The sequence below is a fragment of the Choloepus didactylus genome, chromosome 3, assembly GCF_015220235.1.
Source record: "Choloepus didactylus isolate mChoDid1 chromosome 3, mChoDid1.pri, whole genome shotgun sequence".
Taxonomy (NCBI): Eukaryota; Metazoa; Chordata; class Mammalia; order Pilosa; family Megalonychidae; genus Choloepus; species Choloepus didactylus.
The window spans coordinates 3,390,119-3,413,709 of record NC_051309.1 but is presented as its reverse complement, the minus strand read 5'-3'; the positions used below and the strand labels follow the sequence as shown (position 1 = coordinate 3,413,709).

Below are 23,591 nucleotides of genomic sequence, written 5' to 3'. Positions count from 1 at the left end.
AATATGCCAAGCCCCAACCAACAGTATTCCTGAAAACTCCAAAGAAAACCTAGGGCTCTATCTAAGACTCTATAAAAGTTTTACATATTATTTTTCAGAAACTTAAAACCTCCAGATTGTCCCTATGCCAGATAAGCCCTGAAACTCAGAGGTACCAGTCTCTCCCAGAACATCAACCAGTTGCATGCCTCTACCCCATAATGTTGACACTCCTTTTTAATGTGAAGAAGTTAGAATGGCCATGGCCCAAATATCCCTGAAGATTGAGAAAATGATCAAATGAGAGGGAGGAGTTGTAACAGAGAAGTTAGGATTCAACAAATGATTATGACTATTAAATCACTATATGGATATTTCTTTTAAGTTTCTAGTGTATCAGAAGAGTCAGAAGGAAATACCTGAAATTGTAGAACTGTAACCCATATTATACTTTGAAATTTGCTCTATGACTACTTGTCAAGCTGTACTTTGAAATTTATCACTTTTCTGCATATGTTATATTTCATAATAAAAAATACTAAAAACAAATTTTTTTCACAGTTAAACACTGATATTTTTAACCTACGCATAGAGAGAGGTGTGTATTGTTCTTTAATCCCTTCAATAAGCAATAATGAAGCTGGTACCTCAATCTTCAACCATTTGACTAGTGTCTTTTAAGCAACTACTATGTGCCAGACACACTTATGGGTATTGGCTGCAGCAGACAACAAGACAGCTGAGATCCCCGCTGTCCTGACACTTACAGTCTAGTACAGAAAACACATAAGCACACCCACAGTGTTCAAGAAAATTTCTGACAGGGAGAAGTACTAGGAAGGAAAAATAAAGAGGAGTGGGGCAGAAGCGGTCAACTTTCGACAGAGTAGACACGGAAGACCTTGGAAGAAGTAACAGTTGAGTTGAAAGGTAGAGGCTCAGTAGGAGCCAGAACCCCTCTAAAAGTAAAAATCCCGAGTACTACAACTTACCTGCATTTCTGAGGCCGGACCAGGTGGGCCAGCTCGGCAAACCTCCACAGGGCAGCACGCAGGCTTCGGGGAGCACCGTTCTGGGTTGATTGAATGGGCGGGTAGTCACATATACCAGTCACCAAGAGGATTTCATTTAAGTACAAGCATTTTTTCTTTTACACTGTTCATTTCTGTTTTTTAGGGAAAAGCCCATTTATACGTATAAAACATCTGACTACTTGACAAATGTTAAGGTCTAGTGGGTTTCAATTATAAAGATACAAAAAATAAATTGTTATCATTTTAACTTCCACCTCATCTAATAAAACTGAACAGTAACATTTTAAAGAAAAATAAAACAATGAAAGTCTACTTTACCGAACAGTATTTCCCTCTAACTTTTTTACCTATAAATAAAAGACAAAACTTCACACATGCTGCTCAGTACTGTGAAGCTACCATTTTTCAATAATGTAAAACACAGGCCTACCTTTTTAATTTCCTTATAGAGTTCTAACTGTAACCTTGGAAGACTGGAATCCATCAAAGCCTACAATGAAATACAAGAGACTGGTTTGTGGGAAAAACATTCCATTAGCAGTTGTAAAGAAAGCTAAAATGTCAGTTTGGGATTGCAAAGTAAAATATAACAGCACCTAAATTAAGAAGTGAATCTTTAAGAACGAAAGAAGCATGCTTATTCAAGAAGTTACTGAATAAAGTAAATACAAGTCATTCATCAGAATAAAATATGGAAGGAAAAATAATTTAGCTTCTATTATAAGCAAATACTATGTAATATCAAAATGTTAGATGGTTCAAATTAAGTCTAAGCTTTTATCACTCAGTGAGGGAAGAGAAGATCTGACAGATTTCCCTTTGCTCACCCTATTGCCAGGCAAAGGCCTGGCAAGCCTGCAGTGCCCAACAGCAATGGGGGTGGACTCGTAGTATCAGAGCCACCCTCACTCTGTCCCAAGAACACTTCTTGATGCCAAATCCCACATCCTCCCTGAAGGCCTGGCCCTCCTTCATTGGCAAGGATGCCTGTGGGCCCACGGTGTCAGGGACCCTCAGAACTTGCCACCAGCTATGAGCCTCACATTCCTCACAGCAAATATCTTACCCCCCACTTACTCACTCTCTGGCCCAACCCGCCCCCCCAAAAAAAAACTATAAATAAAGGCTACATGGCTAACTTCAACCCAGCAGAATTGCTAATGGCAACCACAGCGCAGCTGCACAAGGGTCACGCTAGAGAAGGGGTTCTCAGGTTGGAAGAAAGGGAGAGGAAAGATTTTTGTGCACTGCTCTCACTGTAAACCCTCCTCTAAAATCATATTGTGAACAGCTGGCCCATGAGAAAAGATGTAAGACACACAATCAAGACTCAATCAAAAAGCCCCCTTTTCATTGTGATGTTTAGGGATGTGATATTTGAGAACTGAACTGGTCTTAGTATAAACTCAAGTAGTTCACCTACTCACTCATTGAGCTTGAAGTTCTAAAGCAGAGCCACATTTTGGGAGGTTCTCAAGTATAATACCTTATAAATCTTAAGATTCTAATTCTGTTTTTTCAGTTTGAATGGACTAAAAGTCCTTAAACAAGCAAACCAAACTAGACAACATATATTAAAACACTAGATTTCAAATAAAACCAGAAGCCATTTCAAAGTTTGATTTTGCTTCAAAAATGTTTTATAAAATAACATCAAACTTACTTTATAATAAGAGAAAACTAAAATTAAAACCCCTAATAATAACAAGGAATCAGCTCTCAAAATATTTCAGGATGGAGTAAGACAAACATACCGTCTGATCCCTCTTCTCCACCATGAACCCCACATTCTCAGCTTCCAAATCCAACCGACAAACAGCCCACAAGTCTGCCTCACATTCCCAGTGCTCCATCCTGGTCAAGATCCCACTCCCTCTGACCGCGACCCCTCCATCTCCTGCAGGGTATCTCTGCACCTCCAGCCTTCCCCACCCCAAGCCATTCTGCACACCACCACCATGCTAACCCTCCTAAAAAAGCACTCCTCGGACCAGGTCAACAATCCTCCAGAGCTCCTCATTCTCTATAAATAAAGTACAAATGCCTGCAGCTGGCCCTCGGGGTCATCCATTCTCTGCCAGCACGTGCCCATCCACCATACTCTCCCTCTCTGGACCTCCTCCACAGGCAGGACACTGCAGTGGTCAAGAAAGAGGTCTCTGGAATCTACTCTTCCATTTATTGCTAGGTACTACCCCCAGGAAGCTTCTCTGCCTCCCCAGACAGAAATACTCTCAGTCTCCTGACTGCCATCACAATTTGCCCCCACCTTTCGGAACTTCTAGCTCACACCATGTACTGAGTTTTTCTATACCTATACACATCATCACCTGAGGCTGTAAATTAGTTGAGGGCAAGAGCACATTGCCAGGCACTGTGTCAGATCCTCAGCGTGACCATCTACATAAACGAAAAGCAAAATATGCACTAGTTTCTTGGGCTTAGGAGTTTCTGGTCAGCATTGCAGACATAAAACAATGCTCAGTGGAAGACAGCAGTCCAGAGCTGGACCCATAAGGGCCAGGCCTGGGTTCCCGCCCATCCCTTACGCCATGGCCTCAGGCCACCCGCATTCTCCCAAGCCTACACTTTCCTCTGCCACCTGAAAAGCAAATCTAGCTAGATCTGGATCCCTGCTCCCAACCTGCTTAACCTGTTTACCAAGGCATTTGAGGAATCAGAAATCTGAGCATAACCACACCCCATCACACCGAACTTTAAGCAGAGAGGAAAGGCTGAGAGGAATGATCTCATCTTATGTTCTTGGGCATAACAGGAGAAGGTGAAATCTCCACACTTGGAGACTGGAAAGAAAGAAGAAACGGGAAAGAGGTGGGAAGACAGCCAGGAAGAGAACCCATAACCTAAACCTCTGATCCATGGCCCAGAGTCCATGACCCCAAAATATATCAAGCCATTTTGTCCAGCAGTTCTTGGAATCAGGTTTCTTAAGGGGACAGGCTTGATGGAGTATTACTCATCAATAAAAAGGAATGAACTATTGATATATATAGCCACATGGATGAATCTCAAAATAATTATGCTGAAAGGAGCAACTGCAAAAACAGAAAAGCACATATCATTTAATTTCATTTGTATAAAATTCTAGAAAATGTCAACTAATCTATGGTGATGGAAGTGGAGGAAATTTCTGGAGGTAATGGACACCTTCATTATCTTGAATGTAGTGGTGGTTTCACATATCAAACTGTCAAAACATATCACATTGTCCATTTACATATGTGAGCTTATTATGTCAATTATACCCCAATAAAACTGTTAAAGGGGAAACAAAAAAAAAAAAAGACAGTTTGATAATGGAATGACACCTAAGTATAAAAGGAGCAACCCCAGAGCAGTTTGGGGTCATATTGCTCTTTCTGCCTTTCTTAATGAAGGCAACCTGTGCTGGACCTTTTTAGTTTTCTCTTCTGAGGATCAAAGTTCAAGAACTGAAGTATCAGAAAAAGCCAAGGCTAGTCCTGCCAGTGGGAATAATAACAGCCGGGATCTTCAGGCCTGCAGAGAAGCAAGTTTCAGTGAAAACAGGCTCCCTGCAAACAGGCCAGGGGACCCACACACACAAGAGTGGGGAACAAGGTTAGCCTGGCACAAGCCATTCTATAACTGCAGGAGGCGAGAGGCAAGCAAGAGCATGAAATGCAAGTGCAGAGAAGGCAAGGAGACCACTCTAGAGATGAGAGAGAGGTCTTCCCAAAGGCAAAGGGAGGCCACCTAACCCACTGAGGGGCTGAAGTCCTTGTGGCCATGGAGAGGCCAGGTCCCAACCCCAAAGAAACAATAAGCTCGCCAAGAAACAATCTGCTAGCCGGATGGGAAAGGCTTCTTGGTGAAATGGAGAGCTACATGCAAACTCCTCCTCTGTCTGGGTAGGAATCTCAGTATGAGAACACTTCTTAACACTTTGCAGGGGAAGCCCATGCCAAGGATGACGCCAAGCACTTCACCTGTGTGCATTTATTCCTCACACACACACTCATGCACACACTCCCCAAAACCTTGTCTGTTCCCATTTTATAGTTAAGGAAATTGAGGCTCATAGAAATTAAATACATTTCCCACAGTTGTCCAGCTAGTAACTGGCAGACGCAGGTCTCTCTCATTCCAAACCCTATGTGTGCTCTTTCTGCCTGGCAATGACTCAATCCCCTCAGACGTCTTCTGGAAAAGACTGGACCCATGAAGAAAAAAGGATGGTTAATTTCTTGGCCAATGTAAAATGTGACCACTGACCAAAGAAAGACCTTGAAAAGAGTCCAAAGGGCAGTGTTGTTCTTCAAGACCCTAATGATGAAGGGAAACAATCAAGGAACATGGGTTGGAGTTCTTGGTTCATCTGGCCAAATAAGTATTGCTAAGAAGAAACCTTTCAAGGAAAATTAAGAGATGTAATCTCTTCTCAAAACCCTATCTAACGTTCAGGGTTCAGACTCAAAGTAGTAGGGGGAAAAAGAAATAAAATAAACAAATAATAAATAAAGAAATAAACAAGGATCCCTGAGGACAGCAGGAATAAGACACAAAATCCAGAAAATGTCTTTGCAAACAGATGGGGTTGGGGAGAAGGAAGAAAGTAGTAATGCAGCAAAATATTAAGTTGGTAGATCTGGGCATCTAGGTGGGGGGTACACTGGAGTTCTAGCAACTTTGATGTAAGTTTAAAATTATTTCAAAATAAAAAGTTTATTAAAAAAGTAAAGAAAGAAAATATCTGGACAGAGTATCAAGAACTAAGTTGGAAAACATTTCTTAGCACTGGTCAGCCTTCAATGGGAACAATCAGTTTGGTCAGCCAATTCAAAAGGCCCAATCACAAACTCAGAGGGTCTGGACAGTGGCCAGGAGGAGGTGGGGACTCAATCCAGGAGAAAGGTGGAATGATAAAAGCAAGGACAGTTTTCCAATGTATTAAGGAGAAGGCTCTTCCATGGCAGCAGAAACCCGAGAAAGGGCACAGTGGGTTAAAGTTACGGTGACTTTAGCACAAACTGAATCGGGAAGAACCCGCCTCCTGCCCCCATCTCCCCTCAAGCCACTTGGGCTTTCTGGCTTCGTCATCCCTTTCTGGGACCTCCTTTCTCTCCACCCACTGCACACTCACTCCAGCTACCCTACTACCTGAAGACATCACATCTTCACCTGCAAGCAATGCTTCTGGGCCCAGGTCTTAGGAGAGGCTGGGAAAGGAGGCAAAGAAAGGGAGGCTACAGCCACCAAGGAGATTTCGCCCAGCCCTGCTTCCCCAGGGCTTTTTGGTTTCTCTGAGTTGGGCCTGAAAAAAAGGTACCTGTGGTAATATTTCTTCCCCAAAGCAGCCAGTGGGCACATTGGCCCCACCACTGACCTAGTAGCTGTGGAGGTGCAGGGCAAACGTGGTTCCTCAGCTCAGGAGCAGCTTTGGGCTCAGCAGGTACAGCAGCACACTTGCAGACACCAAACCACTCACCATAAATTTTAAAAGTGGCTTTTTCATTAAGGGACTCTGCTACTCCAAACAAGAGAATGCTAAATATGGCTTCTTTTCTTAGCCTAAAGCGATTACAGCTCTAGAGGAGGGCAGTGACCGTGGCTCTTACTTTTATAACTTTATTGAGGCATTCGTCAGCCACCATCCTGACATCTGACTCCGCATCATCACTGCATAGCAGAAAAAGTTCCATAGCGATGCCCAGAAGTTTCTGAAATTCTGGAGAATTTCTAAACAAAAACAAAGAGAAACTGTCACAGCCACAAGGAGCCTAAGGACATGATGACTAATTGTCATGTGGGATCCTGGAGGGGATCCTGGAACAGAAAGGGCATTAGGTAAAAACAAAGGAAATCTGAATACAGTATCAAATAGCATTATGTCTAAACACACAATGTACATACCTTTATTAAAATGTGACACAGAGACACGAAGTGAGCACATGCTTTTGGAAAAAGGGTGCCGACAGACTTGCTCAACGCAAGGTTGCCACAAACCTCTGATTTGTAAAAAACGCAGTATCTGTGAAGCGTAATAAAGCTAAGCGCAATGAAACGAGGCATGCCTATACTAGCTTTGCAATTTCCCTACAAATCTTAAAATGTTCTTCAATTAAAAGTTTATTAAAAAAAAAAAGAAGTTATACTTCAAGGCACATCTCATTTTTTTTTAAGTTTTAAAAAGTCTTTTAAAAGATACCGTTTTAGACACTTAAACCCCAGAGAGCATCTGCTTTCCCCAACAGGTTACTCTGACCCTTCCTGACAATATTCTTGGAACCTTAAAAGTCAATATAACAATATAACTTCTTTATTCCTTTTCAATCTTGCCTATAATATGTTCCAAAGTTCGACCATATTTCACTGTATACTCATGGTTAGGCTGTATTTTTATTGTTCTAGATATACTATCACAGTCTCACAAAAACTGAAGTCTATTCAATTTTCACATATTAAAAAAATATATATTTAGTGTAGAGAGCCTACTCAAGCTATCATGACTCAACTGGCTCAACACAGCCAAAGCTGAGGGCCATGTAGGTCGAGCTGATTTCAAAGCACCTCAATATCACAGGCCAGAAACACATCCTTCAATAATGCTGCCACTCACTCATATCAAATGGCTGTTTCAGGATCTCAACCTAAACTAATCTGAGATGGAGTCCCTTCCCCTTTCTCTCTAGGGAATGACTCCTACCAATAGTCAGAAGAGAGCCCTAAGCTTAAAGGAAAGCAAAGGGCCGCATTAGTGAGGAGCAACAAACATATCAAAGCAAGAAATAAAACAGGCCCCTCGGCAACACTTCAGACCTCATCTACGCTGATTCCACCTGTGGATAAAGAACTAAGGAGGAAAGGTCTCAGAGATGCCAGAAGAGCATTCCACCACTGCGCTCTAAAGCAGCTGTCAACAGAAATAACGTGCCAACTATGTATGTAATTTTATTTTTGTTGCTAGGCATTTAAAAATTAAAAATAGGTAAAACTTTGGTCTCTGGAACATTGGGTATCTGTGTTACACCTGAAACTCAGAGCTAGAGATCGGCAGATATGAATATCAGTATTAACGCACACAGCAACTGTTAAAAAAAAAAAAAAAAAGCTTAAAAAGAGCCCAGACTTCAATTAGAGATATGAATAAAGCAGATCTGGTTAAGACTAGAGCAAATCAGGCCAAAGGGTAAAGGCTGAAACTGACTGTGTTCAAACTTCAACTTCCATGTGAGACCAAGGGAAGAGATGTTTATTTGGTGTAGGATCTATATTTTCTAAACAACATAACTTCTACAGTCAGTTTGTTCAAACACTACAGTTACATGGAACTTTGAATAGGAAGTCAGCTCTGGTTGGTCTGTATAGATTAGAATGAGATAGCAACACATCCTCAAGTAATTTGGGTGGAGAATAAAAATATATATTCAGCCCCCCCCCCACCCCCGAAGAGCTGGGGGAGAATGCAGAGGTGTTAGAGACTTCCTCACCTGGATTGTTGCTGATGTTCTCACAAACATTGGGGACTGACGGCTTGACATGCTGAGCCCTCCGTCTTGGGCTTGCCCTTATGAAGCTTGTTGCTGCAAGGGGATGCTAAATCTGCATATAATCGTGCCTAAGAGTCTCTCTGTGAAGTGCCTCTTTGTTGCTCCGACGTGGCCCTCTCTAACTAAGCCACCTTGGCGGTGATCTCGCTGCCCTCCCCCCTACATGGGACCTGACTCCCAGGGGTGTAAATCTGCCTGGCAACGAAGGATATGACTCCCAGGGATGAATCTAGACCTGGCATCATGGGACTGAGAACATCTTTTTGACCAAAAGGGGGTGTGAAATGAAACGAAATAAAGCTTCAGTGGCTGACAGATCTCAAATGGAGTCGAGAGATCACTCTGGTGGGCATTCTTACGCACTATATAGATTTTTAGGTTTTATTGTATTGGAATAGCTAGAAGTAAATACCTGAAACTACCAAACTCCAACCCAGTAGCCTCGAATCTTGAAGATGAGTGTATAACAATGTAGACTACAAGGAGTGACAGTGTGATTGTGAAAACCCCATGGATCACACTCCCTTTATCCAGTGTATGGATGGATGAGTAGAAAAATGGGGACAAAACCTAAATGAAAAATAGGGTGGGATGGGGGGGTGGTGGTGTGTGATTTGGGTGTTCTTTTTTTTATTTTTACTTTTTATTCTGATTCTGATTCTTTCTGGTGTAAGGAAAATGTTCAAAAATAGATTGGGGTGATGATTCACAACTATAAGATGGTACTGTTGATTGTACACCATGGATGACTGTATGGTATGTGAATATATCTCAATAAATCTGAAATTTTAAAAAAATAGGTAAAACTAATTTTAATAATATATTTCATTTAACCCAATATATCCAATATATCATCATTTCAACATGTAATCAATATGAAGAAATTGTTGAGGTATTTTAAGTCTTTTTTATAACACACCTCAATTTAGACACTACATTTTCATACTTTATCTGTATTTAGACTTCATAAAATTCAGCTGAAAAAGTACATTCATATACCATTTAAAACCACACTTAAAAGGTCTCCAATGACTGAACCACATTTTGGTTTTTAAATTTAAATTTAATTTAATACCTACCGGGCTTATCAGGCTATCCATTTCTTCTTGACAGAGTTTTTTGGTAGTTTGTGCCTTTCAAGGAACTTGTCCATTTCTTGTAAATTTTGGGGTTTATTGGCATAAAGTTGTTCATAATACTCCCTTATAGCCCTTTTAATATCTACAGAGCTATACTGATGCCATCCCCTCATTCCTGATATTGGTAATTTGTTACTTCACTTTTTCCAGATCAGTCTGGCCAGAGGTTTATCAATTTTATTAATGTTCTCAAAGAACCAGCTTTTGATTTTATTGATTTTCTACATTTTTACTGTTTTCTACTTTACTGACTTCTGCCTTTATCTTTGTTGTCTCTAGTCTTCTGACTACTTTTGGATTTATTTGCTTTTCTTTTTCAAGTGTCTTAAGATGGAAACTGAGGTCAATGATTTGAGACCTTTACTTTCTAAAATAGGTATTTAATGCTATACATTTTCCTTTAATATTCTTTAGCAGCATCCCACAAATTTTGAAATGTGTTTTTATTTTCAATCAATTCAGAATACTTTCAAATTTCCCTCTGACCTCTGCTGTAACCCATGTCACACAGAAATGTGCTATTTGTTTTTCAAATATTTGGAAATTTTCCAGATTATCTTTCTGTAATAGATTTCAATTTAATTATATTGAGGTCAGAGAACACACTTTGTAGTAAGTGAATCCTTTTAGCACATGGTCTATCTTGGTAAACACTCATGAGCACCTGCAAAGAACATGTGTGCACTCCACTGCTGGGTGAAGCGCTCTATGAACGTCAACCAGGTCAAGCTGGTTGATAGCGTTGTTCAAATCTTCTATGACCAGATTTCATACCTACGTATTCCATGAATTATGAGAAACAGCTATTGGAATGTTGAAGTCTCCTAGCTGCTAACACAAACACCATACAATGGGTGGCTTAAACAACAAGAATTTACTGGCTCACAGTTTTGAGAATAGGAGAAATCTAAAACTGAGGCATCGGCAAGGCGATGCCTGCTCCCCGAAGACTGTGGCGTTCTGGGGCTGCTGCCGGCAATCCTCGCTCCTTGGCTTCTCTGTCACATGGCAATACACATGATGGTGTCTTCTTTCTCTTCAGGGTTCCCCTGACTTCCAGCTTCTGGCTGCTCCTGTGGCTTCTCTCTCCGGGACCTTCTCTTTAAGTCCTCCAGTAATAGGAGTTAAGACCCATCCTGATTCAGGTGGGCCATACTGAAGTAACTTCTTCAAAAGGTCCTACCTACAATGGGTTCATATCCACAGGAATGGAGTAAGATTAAGGACATGATTTTCGGGGGTACATAGCTCCACTACAGGATCTCTGACTGTTATTGTGGATTTGTCTTCGTCCCCTTACCATTCTATCAGGTTTTGCTTCAGGTGGTTTTGAAACTCTGTAGTAAGGTACATAAACATTTAGGATTGCTATATCCATCTGACAAGCTAGCTGATTTATAATTTATAAAATGACCATTTTTATCCATAGTAATATGCTTTGCTCTGAAATCCACTTTGATATTAATATAGTCACTCAAGCTTTCTTTTGATTAATGTTAGCATGGTGAATCTCCTCCCATTCTTTTACTTTTCACCTATTTTTGCCTTTATATTTAAAGTGGGTTTCTTTTAAAAGAAACAGGGTACGCAGCAGCTGTGGCTTGGGCACCCACTGGGTCCGTGCGGTGCCTGCTTCGTACCGTCGGGCATGAAAGCATGGTGTTTGGCTGCAGCGCCCTCCTAGCTCCGGCACCATGGGACGCCTGCGGAGTCTGACCCAGCTGCTACCCTGCGCAGTGGGATGCTCCCTGTGGTCCTTGTGTGCCCTGGCCTTGGGCCCAACCCACGGGGCTTGCCCCGTTGCCACCAGCGGCTGTGCAGCCAAACTACTCGGAAAGAGCCCAGCTCCACAACTGTGTGGGCTCCACAATTGCGTGGGCCCCGCCAGCTCCGCGTGGCAGGTGAAATGCTCCAGTTTGGAACTTCTAATGTCTCTCAAGCCACTTTAGCTAGTGTGACCTGTGTTTACTGTGACAAGATTTGACAAAGCGGGAAATGTTACTTCTTTTCTATTTGAAAGCTGTGATAACGCCAGAGTGTCTTCTGATATTAGATTATTGTAATTCAAATTTAGAACACTGGCTGTTCTGGGAACTCCCTTCACAGTTGGCTGGACAGGATCAACTTGTCACGGAGCCTTTACCTTTTGAGTTCAGAGCTATAGAAGCACTCCTGCAATATTGGATCAGCACCTGTGAGGGGAAACTCAGCATTCTGCAGCCACTGATCCTTGAGACATTAGAAACTTTAGTTGGTCCCAAACATTCTTCTATAGACAGAAGCAAACTGCACATCTTACTACAAAATGGCAAAAGTCTTTCAGAGTTAGAAACAGGTATTAAAATTTTCAGAGTCGATTATAGAGATCTTAGATGAAGAAGAGTTGCTAGAAGAGCTCTGTCTGACAAAATGGAGTGACCCACAAGTTTCTGATAAGAGAAGTACTGGAACTGACCATGCAGAAGAGATGGAGTCACTATTGGAAAACTATTACCAATCAGCTGAAGATCTTTCTAATGCCGCTCAAGAACTCCAGGTACTGACTGATGATTCATCAAGTATTATTTTCATCAACCTGGACAGCCACCGTAATGTGATGATGTGGTTAAACCTACAGTTGACCTTCTCTGTGTCACTCTTTGGACTATTGGGAGTTGCTTTTGGAACGAATTTGGAGTCTTGAAGAGGACCATAGAATGTTTTGGCTAGTGACCAGAATTACGTTTATGGGAAGTGGCCTAATATTGGAGGCATTTGCCTTCATTCCTTGGATGACAGCTAGAAGCTCCTTTGCCTTCCACGATGGCCTCTCTACCTAAAAAGACCCTTCAGGCAGACAGAAGGATAGAAATGAAAAGCAGCCTCAGGCAAGATGGACTTGGATCAAGCAGGAATATCCTAACAAACCGTTAGGAACACCCAGTGGGGATTGCATATTTTGTTATGGTAGTCACAGGAGACTTCTGATATGCTTTTATTATTTTCTTTTATGGAATCAGAGACTCGAAAAAAAAGAAAACCAGTGATATTTAAATTATAATGTCTGATGGTAAAAACACATTATGGCAGGCACAGTACTAGAACTTATTTGCATGTTCAGAATTCTGAGTAAAGAAGAAAAGTATTGCTTTGTAAAAGGCAAAAATTCTTATTTCCTACAAACTTAAAAGAACTGTCTTTACAAGACATGGCATGAATCACACAGAGATTAATATAACACAAAAATAGACTATTTTATATTTTTATTTAAATTATACATATCAAGAAAAGTACAATTTTAATGCCAAATGAAGCCTATAAACTTGATGAACCCACAGTCAGGATATCAGGTAGCCATAGTTCATCGTCAGTACAGGGCATCATGTTCATGTTAATTTCCTAATTCTCAGGTGAATGAAAGCTAGCAGAATATGTATTAACCCTAAAACAAACTCGAAGTTTGTGCTTTAAAATTAAGCATTTTGACATATTCTTATTTTCTTGTATTTGCCTCTTTTTTATATAAGGCAAATAAAGATAAGGAAATGATAACTTAATACCAGCATCATTTGGGTTCCAGTTAAGGAGATTTTGCTATAATTTTGGACTCCCTGAAACTATCTTTCTTTGCTCAGCTATAATTAAAGACTTTGAAACAGTAGAAAGATTTGGACTTTTAAAAATGGCTAATATTTGTGAAAAGCAGCCATCCTATTTAATATCTTAATCTTGCCTTTTTTATATTTTCTGGACATTAAGTACACTTACACAGTTGAACATTAGTTAAACTTGCCTCCCAAAGCAGCATGCATGGAAGATTCTATAGTGTCCCCAAAGAATCCAGAGCAGCTCCTATACTGCAAATGTAGATGTAACAGCAGAATAAATAAGCCTAGCCTGATGATGTTGAGGACACCCTAATATGTCACATGAGGAAGGTGAGTGGTCCATTTATTAGGGAATTTGGCAATAAGAACAAACTACTATTCCAGTTGCTGATATGAGAGGAAACAGATGAAGTTACAAGTAAGGTCTCCCCGCTGCCATGAGTGGTCATGAGAAACCATTAGAAGCTGAGGACAGAAGGGCACAAGACAGACTGGCTCGTCTTGGAGCACTGAGGGGCCCACCCTGCACCTCAACTGTGGGCCTGGAACATGCTCTATGGTGTGGTTGACGGAGTGTGAATATACAGCCCTCTTTAGCATTTTAAAGGTTCAGTGGTCTTCATGGACATCTTGATAAAATTATACTTTGATTTCACAGCAGACTCTTCTTTGGTGATCCTCTGAGCCCTCTGCTGCTAATTCTGTTCTTAGTAAGTAATATTTGTTATCTATTTTAGAGATAACAACTGAATTATGAAGACAATGGCAGCCCAGAGGGCAAAATTTGATTTGACTAAGATCTGGAATAGAATAGAATTTGCTAATTTTTCCTTGTAGTGTTACTGAGTTAGTGAGTTTGGATTTTAAAAAAAAAAAAACCATACATATATATATACTTTTTTTTTGGATGAGTCATAACCCATCAATAAAAGGTATAATAACGTAACTAACTCATAAGTCTGATAAGGGAAGTTACTAATGGTTTATAAAATTCTTGAAAGTATTTTTAGATCAAGTATGATTTCAAATGTCAGCTAACTCTGCTTTAGTAACAGCAAGATGCTTCTTGCATTAAATCTCCCTTAAATAATAAAACAGAGCCTATGCCAAAGACTATGAAGTTTAGTCATTTTAAATGTGTAATTAAAATAATATAGTACATTAACTACTATTTGAAAGTAAGGTGATAGAATTTCACTCAGCGATGTAAGCAAGCAATTATATCTTGTTTCATATGTACAAGCACAAGGTATGATACTCTTAGACTATCGTTTTCTTCTAAGAAAATGTGGCAGAATAGACATCATTTTAGGATGTCATTAATGCTTGCTTTATTCTACTAAAAATAGGTTGTAATAACACTTAAGACAATTTCATATTAAAAAGCTACTTATTTTCGTAAGTTACTCCCAGAATTGTATACAGGTTTATTTTCTGAAATCACAATATTAAACGCACACTTTGAATAGGATTTATTTTCATTACTTTAGTAACTACAAAGGTAGTCTAATGGTGCATGGAATAGGGTATCTGGAGACCAAGTTCTATTCCCAAGCTCACTATAAATCATGTTTGGTCTCTTAGGTCTGTGATACAAATGGCATAAAGCCTTGAAAAATATTATTACATATACAGATAGTAGACAAAAACTGCAAGTATATAAATATCTTCTGATATCTTGAAATAAAGATAGTTTTGAGTTAAAAAAAATAGCATAAGTAGCATATACTGAGTCTTGCTTTTTTCATCCAATCTGAAGAATTTCTGCCTTTTAGATTTAATGTCATTGCTATGACTAGGTTAAATCTACCATCATACTATTTGTTTCCTATTTGTCTGATAAGGTCTTTATTCTCTTTTTTCTGCCTTTTTTTTTTTGTGGATTGAGTATTTTTATGACTATTTTATCTCCTTTTTTGATTTATTAGCTATAAGTTTGTTTTTAGTTGTTGCTTTAGTGTTTATAGTATGTATCTTTTAATTTATTATAATCTACCTTAGTGCTATTATACTTCATGTACAGCATAAGAAACTAACAGTTTTGCATTAGTTTCCTTTGGCTGCTATAATAAATTACTACAAATGGGTGACTAAAAACAAAAGAAATTCTCTCATGGTTCTGGAGGCCGTAAGTCCAAATCAGTGCCACTGAGCTGAAATTAGTGTATCGCATGACCGCACTCCCTTGGAGGCTCCAGGGGAGAATCCCTGCCTTGCTTTTCCAGCTCTGGTAGCTGCCAGCATTCCTTGGCGTGTGGCCACATCACCCCAATCTTCAAAGCCAGCATCTTTGAATATCTCTCTGTTGCATCTTCACATTTCACCTTCTGTGTGTGTGTGTCACATGGAGAATTCAGGATCATCTCTCCATCTCAAGACCCTTAACTTAATCACCCTAAAAAAACCATTTTTCTATATAAGGTAACATTTATGGGTTCCAGGTATCAGGGGTTAGGACCTGGTATCTCTGAGGGGCCATTATTCTGCCTACCAGGACATTTCCATTTCAGTTCTTCCAGCCTTTTTGCTGTTGGTGCCATACATTCTGCTCCTACATGGCATAAATCCCAAAAAACATCACTGGAGATTTTGTTTTAAACAGTCAATTATCTTTTAAGGAGACTAAAAATAAGGGGTAAAGTCTTTTATATTTCCCCACTGAAGTTACCATTTCCATCTGCTCTTCATTCCTTTGTGCAGATCCAGGTTTTCCACCTGGTATTCTTTTCCTTCTACCTGAAACACTTCCTAATATTTCTTACAGAGGTGGTCTGTTAGACATAAATTATTTCAGCTTTTGTAGGTCTGAAAAAAGTATTTCACCTTTGTGTCTGAGAGATTTTTACCGGGTATAGAATTCCTCCAATATTTTGAAGATGATGCTCCACCAACTTCTGGCATTTGTTATTTCTATTAACTCTCTGGTCATGCTTACCACCTTCAATTTGGGTCTTTTTTCTAGCCTCTCTAATATATTTAGCATTTTCTCTCACTTTTTGAACATATGAAATGTAGTTATAGTAGCTATTTTAATGTTTGTGTTTACTAATTTTATCATCTGTGTAATTGCTGGGTCAGTTTTGATTGAAATTTGTTATTATGAATCCTATTTTCCTGCACCTTGCATTTTTGATAATTCTTGGTTGGATGTCAGACCCTGTGAATTTTGTCTTGTTAGGTGCTATTTATTTTTGTATTCCTATAAATATTCTTAAGCTTTGTTCTGGGATGCAATTAAGTTATTTTGAAAGAGTTCAAGCTTATCAAGGCTCAAGCTTATCAAGGCTTTGCTTTTAAGCTTTATTAGGCAGGATCAGAGAACAGCTTAGTCTAGGGCTAATTTTGTCCTATTACTGAGGCAAAATCCTTCTGAGTCCTCTATCTGATGCCCCACAAATGAGGTTTTCCACTCTGGCTGGTATGGATAGGAACTCTTCCGGTCCTGCGTGGTTTCAGCAATTGTTTCTTCAATACTTGCACGTGATTCTATTCCTAGCCTTGGGAAGATTCCTCACAAGCATGTGCTCATCAGTTCTCAGCTAAAGACTTGGGGGCACTCTCTGCAGACCTCCAGAGCTCTCCTCTCTGGTATTCGACCCTGAGAGCTCTGGTTATTTTGACCTCCTCAGGCTACCAACTCTGTCTCCTCAACTTGGCAAATCACCAGGCTCTCCGTGGGTTTCCCCTCTTTCTGTCATGGCCTGGAAACTCTCTCCAGACAGTAAGCTAGGGAAATCACAGGATCCCCAAAAATGGAAAACTAATGAGGTGAGCCCTAAGATTTCCCCAGCTTACTGTCTGGCCAGAAGCAAAAGTCTTCTGTGATTTCTTTTAACATACTGTTAACATATTTTATGGTCACAGATACAATTATATATCAATCATCTTCTTATTGTTGACTAGAATCCCTGTGTATAACTGCAACTTAATTTTTCAATGGTAGGTCATTGAGATTATTTTTCATTTTCTAATGGAACAAATAGCACTAAATCAATACTGTTACTCTTTCCTTAAAGATAAACGTCTAGAAGTAAAACTGCTAAGTCAAACACAGTTGACATTCTAAAGCTTTAAAGTTTGCCAAATTGCCTTCTAGGAAAGTTGTATCACTTTGACAAAAATCCTGAGTGTTTTCTTTAATCTTTGCCAATTTGACAGGTGAAAAATGTTCTTATTCCATTGATTACCAGTAAAATCATTTTCCATAAGAAGCACTAAATAAGTGTTAGCTATTATGTTTATTAGCCCATTCATAATTCTTCCTTTCTAACCACCTATTAATGTTCTTTGCCTATTTTCTGATTAGGATGCTTGTCTTTTTCTTAATGATTTATATTGGCTCTTTATATAGGCTATTAAACCTTTGATTTATATGCTGACAATACTTTCTCCAAGTTGGATTTGCTTTCAATTTTATTTAAGGTAGATTCTGACATACCAAACTATATCATTTTTAGTTAGTGAACACAACTTTTTCCTTTATATTGCTGGCCTTCCTCAGCCCAATATTATATTTCCTTCTTGTGGTAATGATTTCATTATTGTAAACAGAGGCAATTAATCTGACACGTTTGTTTACAATACGAGGGAGAGACATAGTTTATCCCTCAAACAGTCAGTTGGTTGTCTCAACGACGACTTACTCAATAATCCTTCACTTCCTTACTAACATAAAATGCTATCTTTATAGTAAATTTATACACAGAGATACACACATACACTTTTCTAACTTTCTATTTATATATGTTCAATGTCCAACTGCTATTTTAAGGTCATATATACCAGGTCTCACTATTTTACTGATGGTTTCGATCTTTTCTTTACAACATTTATGCATTTATTCTTGCACATGAACTACAGAATCATTCTAACAATTTCAAAAATACCTCTACTGGAATTCTGTCAAGACTATATTAAAGATATTAAATACAGTTATATAAATTATATTATATACATTGAATTATATTAAATTTGTGGATTAAAGAAAATTCAATTTTATGATATGAAATCCTCCTAGCTAGGAAGAGAAGCAATTTTCTGTACCTTTCAGGAAAATTAATAGCAAATAGTCTTTATGTGGTCTCCACATATCTCTTTTTAATACCTTGGAATTTTATTTTTGATGTTATTGTGAGGTAGACCTTTAACTATTATCCTTTGTAACTGGTTTATGCTAATATATGAGAAATCTATGGATTTGTACATATTTTGTAAATTTACCTGACATCTTAAAAAGGTACATGATATTTGATAGAAGCTGCTTAGAGGAGGGTACCTGTGTATTTCCCAGAGGATGACTGTTACAAACAAATCCCCAGACTCCACCCAAATAGAAAGTACATGTGTGTTTGGGAAAGAAGTCAATGAGGTATCTTCCTTATTTTATTTTTAACAAAGTTTTCCAGATGATTTGATGCCCATCCGCCAAACTGAGAGCTGAAGTAGACTATATTTACAATATATACGAAGTTTTAGATGACTTCCCCTATTAAAAACTTCAAAAGTTGTCATTAAATAACTTCACTAGAAACAAGATAAGTATATTATAGAAGCTATGAAAAGTTCCAAAAACTTAGTTATACTCAAGAAGAGGTAACAGGAAATAGTCATCAATAAGATTTCATAAAACACTGTATTTATATAAAATACCCACTTCAGCTCTACAAGCAGAAATTTCTGCAGAGAATGGAGAGCACCTTCAAAGAAGCTTGTTCTTTGACGCAAAGGGGCCGTGGAGGACTCTCGGGCTCCAGGAAGTGCCCTCCGCAGGACCTCTGTGCAGCGAGCAGCACAGGGGACCACCAGCAGAGCAATACTCCATAAAAACTGAAGACAAACTAAGGTGACAACTATTAACAGCTATTATTTTGATTTAAAATTTGTTCAAACCGAAACACAAATCAATCTTAAGATTTCTCAACATATTTTACTACTATGTGGAACCTGAGTCAACAATTCTCCAATTCTCGAGAACTGTCAAGAAACAAAATGACAAGCATAAAGCATGAGGCACTCACGTTGAAAGAGATCTCATTTTCCTTGTCAATAAGCTTGTTTCAAAGTGAAATAACATTCTTTGAGACCAGGATAGTGGCAATCAGACAAACAAAGTTGTGCTATAGCAGTAGGGCATCAAATGTTTGTCAAGTATTTAAAGCTGTTTCACATAAAAGTAATGATAATTCATAGCTTTAGACAATGTTCCATGATCATGGCAGGATAGATTTCTTGCTCTCAGGTGGCTAATGAATGCATCTAGGTGGTTGTTTATGGTGCTTTCACATGATCATTTTATCCCAGAAGAACCCTATAAATTGGGGTTTACCTTTCATAAATGAGGTAACAAATGTTCAAGGAAGTTAAAACTTATCAAAAATCACTCAAACTTACAAGCTGTAGAGATGGAATTCAAACCTGTTTTTTAATTTTTAACATAGCATTGTTCCTATAACAGCATGCTAACTTAGAATTAAAAATTTTTTATTTCCAGGACGTATTTTCATTTGTTATTTCATTTTCTTTCACAATTCTATGAATTAGGTGGAAACAGACATATTTCACAAATGAGGGAATGAGATAAGTTAAATGAAATATTGTGTGTGAAGTCACTTTGGAAATAAAAAATGCAAATGCAAAGTGGCATTAAAAATAAGTGAATTACCATTATTTTTCTCAGTTTTTTCTAACAGATTATAAGGCTCTCTCTCCAGCTTCCAGCAGGAAAGTAACAGGAATTATTGATTCCAAGGGGAGAAAAGCAAGGAGAGAAGCAACTCATACATGCCCATCGGGGTCACAGAATTCAGAAATCTTAGGCACTTATGTCTCCCACATCAGCCACTGGAAACAGGCCTAAAATGGTGAACCATCCATGGCTACCAGGAGCAATGGTCAGAAAGACAGACAGTTAAAAGCAAAGAGAATAAGAATTCGCAAGGAAGCTACAAAAGAAGGTGCCACTAGTTCACACCAGTAAGAAAGATCAAGCAAGAGCAGCAGACCTACAGCCACTCCCACAACCCCACTAATCCTAGGAGGAAACCAGCCTGCAGGCACACCTCCCTGGGCAAAAATGCAGCAGAAAACTGCCAAGAAAAGCTAATAAAAGATACCACAAACTGGACAGTCTCACAGCGTACCAATTACTGCAATAAATGTAAAAATATAAACAAAAGATGACTTTGAACTAATTACACAGTTATCAAGAGTGCCAACTGAATATAAACATGCTGTTCAATTATCATAATAGTTATAATTGTTCTAAATGACATTACCAAAAACAAACAGTCATCACAGTGACTGAATATCCCTGATTTATAGCAGAAATATTGGAAAAGGGTCTTTATTTTAAATGGATTTCTTTTAAGGTTTTAAGACAACTGGGGACACAAAGAATATCCTAGCCCATTAAGGTTGAAAATACTGAAAGTCTGTTTTCCCCAGAAATTTCAAAGTGCCATGTGCCAGTTTGAATATATTGTGTCCCCCAAAAGCCATTATCTTTGATGTCATCTTGTGTGGGCAGATGTCATCAGTGTTGATTAGATTGTAATTCTTTGAGTGTTTCTTTGGAATGTGCCCCACCCAACTGTGGATGATAACTCTGATTGGATAATTTCCATGGAGGTGTTGCTCCGCCCATTCAGGGTGGGTCTAAGTTGAGACACTGGAGCAATATAGATGAGCTGACGGACAGAGGGAACTCAGTGCAGCTGTGAGTGATGTTTTGAAGAGGAGCTACAGCCAAGAGAGACACTTGAAGAAAGCACAGGAGCTGCAGTTGAGAGACATTTTGAAGACGGCCATTGAAAGCAGACTATTGCTCTGGAGAAGCTAAGAGAGGACAAATACCCCAAGTGCAACTAAGAATGACATTTTTAAAGAGGAACTGCAGCCTAAGAGGAACATCCTGGGAGAAAGCCATTTTGAAACCAGAACTTTGGAGCAGACGCCAGCCACGTGCCTTCCCAGCTAACAGCGGTTTTCCGGACACCACTGGCCATCCTCCAGTGAAGGTACCTGATTGCTGATGCGTTACCTTGGACACTTTATGGCCTTAAGATTGTAACTGTGTAGCCAAATAAACCCCCTTTTATAAAAGCCAATCCATCTCTGGTGTTTCGCATTCCAGCAGCATTAGCAAACTAGAACATGCCATTACCTGAGAGACTGCGCCACTATGTTTTCACATATTGTCAGACAATGATTCACCCGGTCTTTCTTGGTGGTTAAGAGTTCTTTCTTTCTAAAAAAAAAAAACAAAACAGAAAGAAGGGAAAGGAAATGAATACATGTTGAATTATCCATGCCATTTATTTATATACATAATTCAGTAAGTATGCACTGACTGCTTTGTATACACCATTCTATTCCATGTCGGGGGCTGGGGCAGGCCAGGACTGGGAGGTGCAGATGAGTTCAAGCCAGGGACTTTGTAAACTATATCCTATATCACCCCTTAGAAAATCACTGAAACAGCTTATTTCTCTCATTTTAGAGAGAAGGAAAAACTGAAGTACAGTGACTTGCCTGAGGTAAAACAGAGAGGAAGTGATGGGGCCAGACTTAAACCCAGGTTTAAATCTACCCTATATTTCACCAAATCACATTCAGTTTCACATTTTTTCCACTTGTTGACATCCCTGGAACTGGGATCCATCTTACAATTGATGGTATTATCACAGTTCAATTAGCAACTTGTTTTCTTTCTCAGTACACAGTGGTTATCATAGTACATAAGATAATGGTATGGATTACAATGGATGGGTTATTTAAGTCAATGAAATACAATAATATGATACCTACTACATACACCAAACTGCCTCCACTTCTCAAAATTACATTGTTAACTGATTGCAGTCAACATACCACAGAGATCTCACAGTCTCTATTTGGTATAAAATAAAGTATAAACCATGGCTAATTGTTTCGACATTCCCAAACAGCAGGAAAAAAGCCCGCTGCTCAGAGCCTCTCCCAAAAGCCTCCTTTTAAAACTTTTCACCCAAACAAAAGGAGATAAACAATAATCTGACCAAAAAGATGAGGTTAAAGACACTTCCTTCCTACCCAAACCCATGGTCTCCAATGTCTTCAAGGCAAGAAAAATCAAGAGGGAAGACCCAAAGGGGAAGCCAAAAAACAAAGCAGAACAAGCAGGCTTAAGAAACATGTCCACAAAAAAACTCTGGCCGCGGTTACCAGTACATGGAAACAGTTAAACCAAAAGGCTACTAAATTTCTGAGGGAATCCTGTTAGCAAAGAAATCAAAAGTCTAACCTACAAACACCTGTGAGCTGTTAACCCTCTGAATTCCTCAGACTCCAAATATTGCGACTGAAGGAACAGGCTATTGAAATTATGGCATACCCTACCCAAAAGACTTCAGACATGGCAGAAAGGGTTACAGGCAAGGAGGCAGCCAAGAAGAAGAACAGACGAAAGTTTTAAGCAGAAAAAAGAATCTGGGTCTAAATGAGAAACCTATTCTATACCAAGTGGAGAGAGGTCTTCCCAATCACTGTCCAGTCAGAGTTCTTAACTACCACGGACCAGCGAATGTATGCCTCTCTCATTTGTCCCTTCCCTAAAAAGGGCTTTTATTGGCAAGTTATTGCAGACATCAAAATTCCACCAAACTCAATTTTCCCTTCTTGGACACATAGTCTCCCCATTAGAAGAGACATTTCCTAATCTCCCTGCAGCAAGGTATGGACACGTGACTCAGTTCTCACCAACGAAGCGGGAACATAAGTGATACATGGAACTTCTACCTCACTCGCCTAGCCTGTACGTCTCCCCATTTGGGAACAAACATGCCTGACATGTTTTGATTACACAGTTTTATTTGATTATACAGTTTTGATTATACAGTTGAAGACAAGAACTAGAATCCAGTAAAACAGAATCCAGTAGAGCAACAAGATGGAAGGATCTAGGGTCCTTAAAGGACCCTTAGAAGCAGAGGTCCACCCCCACCTCCCATCTGCATGAACCACTCACTTCAAAAGTGCTATGACGGAAATAAACTAAATGTCTTCACCTGGTGAATGGATAAGAAAACTAGTCCAGCCATCCAGCAGAATACCACTCAGCGATAACAGGGAACAAACCACTACTGACTCTCAAATGCATTACACTAAATGAAAGAAGCCAGACTCAAAAGTTTACTTACCATAAGCTTATACTGCTTATATGCCATTCTGGAATAGACAAAACTATAGGACTAGAAAATTGATCAGGAATTTCCAGGGACTGGGGGGAGGGCTGATAGCAAAGAGGCATGGGGGAATTTCGGAGGGTGATAAAAGTTCTAAATCTTC

The 23,591-nt window shown here is 39.3% G+C and overlaps 1 protein-coding gene and 1 pseudogene across 6 annotated transcripts in view; one reads left to right on the top strand and one right to left on the bottom strand.

Annotated features, from left to right (window-relative positions):
- HTT (huntingtin) overlaps window positions 1-23,591 on the bottom strand; it is a 193,793-nt gene that overhangs the window by 149,028 nt on the left and 21,174 nt on the right. For all 6 annotated transcript variants that reach the window (XR_005215820.1, XM_037829303.1, XM_037829304.1 and 3 more), the window contains exons 2-5: window positions 21,430-21,513; window positions 6,611-6,731; window positions 1,444-1,503; window positions 972-1,051 (exon numbers count right to left, since the gene is read on the bottom strand). Coding sequence is in view for 5 of the 6 variants with exons in the window: in XM_037829303.1 (XP_037685231.1) it covers window positions 972-1,051; window positions 1,444-1,503; window positions 6,611-6,731; window positions 21,430-21,513 (345 nt within the window). In the remaining variant the exon portion in view is untranslated. The remainder of the gene's footprint in view (window positions 1-971; window positions 1,052-1,443; window positions 1,504-6,610; window positions 6,732-21,429; window positions 21,514-23,591) is intronic.
- LOC119529178 lies at window positions 11,376-12,594 on the top strand (annotated as a pseudogene).